This window comes from Haliotis asinina, chromosome 6 (genome assembly GCF_037392515.1).
Source record: "Haliotis asinina isolate JCU_RB_2024 chromosome 6, JCU_Hal_asi_v2, whole genome shotgun sequence".
NCBI lineage: Eukaryota > Metazoa > Mollusca > Gastropoda > Lepetellida > Haliotidae > Haliotis > Haliotis asinina.
In genome coordinates, this window is record NC_090285.1 from 55,800,303 (window position 1) to 55,803,124 (window position 2,822).

General features: G+C 41.0%; 1 protein-coding gene across 1 annotated transcript; it reads left to right on the forward strand.

The window, feature by feature from the left end:
* The first annotated feature begins 219 nt into the window (after positions 1 to 219).
* LOC137287113 (uncharacterized) lies at positions 220 to 2,477 on the forward strand. Its single transcript, XM_067819249.1, has 3 exons — positions 220 to 385; positions 1,462 to 1,617; positions 2,228 to 2,477. Exons 1-3 carry the CDS (start codon positions 365 to 367, stop codon positions 2,420 to 2,422), a joined length of 372 nt encoding a protein of 123 aa, XP_067675350.1. The 5' UTR covers positions 220 to 364; the 3' UTR covers positions 2,423 to 2,477.
* Positions 2,478 to 2,822: the final 345 nt, after the last annotated feature.

Below are 2,822 nucleotides of genomic sequence, written 5' to 3' on the forward strand. Positions count from 1 at the left end.
TTCTGTTGACATTCGAGGTTGTAAAATTTCCTGTTCACCCTTCACCAAGAGTTAAATTATTAAAACCCATTAAAATGATGTATTTCTCGGTTATACCGGTGCCAAAAGCGGGAAGATATACCTCAAGTCGTCTACTTTCTTTAAATACGGTAGAAAAAAATACAGATTGTATGAGTCAGATACATGTGCCATGCAGTAGTGTAAATTCAGTTTTGTTCATTTCCTAAACGACTGCGCCAATTTATATCATCTTTATGTGAAATAGACCAACATATGGTCATGTATAAAATCATACATTTTAAATGTTTTTCATGAGGTTTTGCGATATAAAAGCCGTCCCGGTTTGTCCATTTCGCACATTTGGATGTTCAACAGTTTGCTGCAGGTAAATATTTCCTTTTCTGTAAGAACCATTGATTATAGGTACAGATTCATAAGTATGATGTTCGCAAGGGGCGTAATGTTGACTCTCTGTGTCTTCCCACAACCGTTCTCATTAAATGTTACTTACCAACCCGTAGACGCTACGCTGTCAACATTTCAAAGTGAGTGAGTGAGTTTTGTTTTACGCCGCTTTTAGCAATATGTCAGCAACATCACGGCGGAGGACACCAGAAATATATCTTCGGCGTGACGAGCTACCACACCGCCCCTCATGTTTATGGATATAAGTATCATGATAAGTTAGAAATGTAACGAACCAGCACCACTAGAATAATGCACACGCTGTATGTAATACTAAACACAGACTTATTTAGAACAAACATATATACCTTACATATAGGCTGGAAAATAAGCATGTGCTCATCTGTAACATATCTAAATTACACATAACTTGGTCTTACAATGGATATGTTGAATTTAAAAGACAGATTGTTAACCTCGCAGACTGCATTTGACTTGTTATGTCCACATTTCACTGTTGTACTGCGTTGTGCTCAAACACCCAACAGTCTCTTGCAACCGTCTAGAAGAAAATGTCCATGTGCTGAAACTATAGAGAAAGGACATGTCTTGTCCAGCATTTCCGTGGTATTTCTTGTTTCCTTGTCTTATGATCTTATTCATCACTGTCAATTGATGTTGCACCTATTTCATATGTTATATATGAATTATGATAACCAGACTTAAAGAGGTGGGGTAGTGTAATGGTGAAAGTGTTTGCTCGTCACACCGAAAGCATGAGTTCGATTCCAAATGTTGTGATCGTACGTAAAGATACTGCTGGAATATATTACAACCACGCTTCTTTTACACTCTAATATTCAATGTTAGTTCTCAGTATTTCATCCTCTTCACGTGAGGTTAGATTCATCTAAGTCTATATTATGCAGTCTTAAGTCTTATGCTACACATAATTCTGACTGAATTGTACGGGAAATTGTACATTGCAATAAGGCTGTGTTGGCCGCCTCTGGGTTTCAACACTGGGTTTATCATCCAATATTATGTTCATTGTAGATCCAGACAATGAAGGTGTTGCTGCTTGTGTGCGTGTTGGCACTGATGACGTTTGCCAGTGTTACAGCTGCCCCTCCCAAAGACAAAGACGGTTCACGTGCTGTCCTGGAAGTGCTGGCCCCTGTGTATGCCAGATATGTTGTCTGCTACTCGTGTGTAAGTTCCCCTTCGTAGACAGAGTGAATGTCAAAATGAAAACCACACGCTGTTTTAAACTCTGTAAACAAACATACTGCATTTCCTCTCTGAATATAGTTACTCTCTTGTTACTCCCTCTCTCTTTTCCTCTCTATCTTCCTCTGTTTCTCTTCCCCCTCCTCTCTCTCTCTCTCTCTCTCTCTCTCTCACACACACACACACATCCCTTCACTCTCTTTTCCTTCCATGGACTACCGTGACATTGCCAGAATGCTGCTGAGGGCGTCGGAAAACAAATACTCACTCTCTTCCTCGTTATTTCAGGGTTCTCGGTTTGTAAGTTCCCCTTCGTAAACAGAGTAAATGTCAAAATGAAAACCAAACACACTGTTTTAAGCTCTTTGTAAACGAACATATTTCCTGTCTAAATATAGTTGCTCACTTGTTACTCTATCTCTCGCTCTTCGTCTCTTTCTGTTCCCCCCTCTCTCCCTCACACACACGCACATATATACACAATCATCAATTCGTTCTCTTTTCCTTCCATCGATTGTCCTGATATTGCCCCAATACTGCTAAGAGTGTCGTAAATCTAAACTCCCTCACACAAAATCTGTCGTTATTCCAGGGTGCACGGTACAAGAAGTCCAAAAGCCAATGTGACGATGACGTCAGGAAGTTAGCACGGCAGGCCTGCTCCCGAGTCCCATGCACCTTCACGCTTGATGCCCGTCTAGAGAGACTACGCAAGCTGCTCACACTCAAGTACCAGACAGAACCAAGGCGTTGGTGTGGCGCGGGTTGGGTCAAGAAATATATGTAAAAGAGATGTTTGTATTTTACACCCTGGCTGACAATAAATGCTGATTGAAAACTCACCACTGATTTTTCAGTGATCCATTCGTATTATCTTTGCAACTGTTTGTGCCAGCCAATGCCCATTGTGGAATCCACGATGAGAACGTCCATGACGGAGTCAGACAATGTAGGATTGTCAGTGTGAGTTAAATGTATTGAAGCACCTCAGGAGTAAATGCAACATGCTAAAATTTGAAACAAGGGTACTCTGACTTACACGGTGCGGCATATTCATTGTTTAATGACACACTAATGCTGCACAGCCACATAAATAAAACTGAAAAGCGGTCGGATAGTCTACTGGTTAAAGCATTCGCTCTTTACGCTGTACGCCCGGGTTCGATTCCCCACGTAGTGCAATTTGT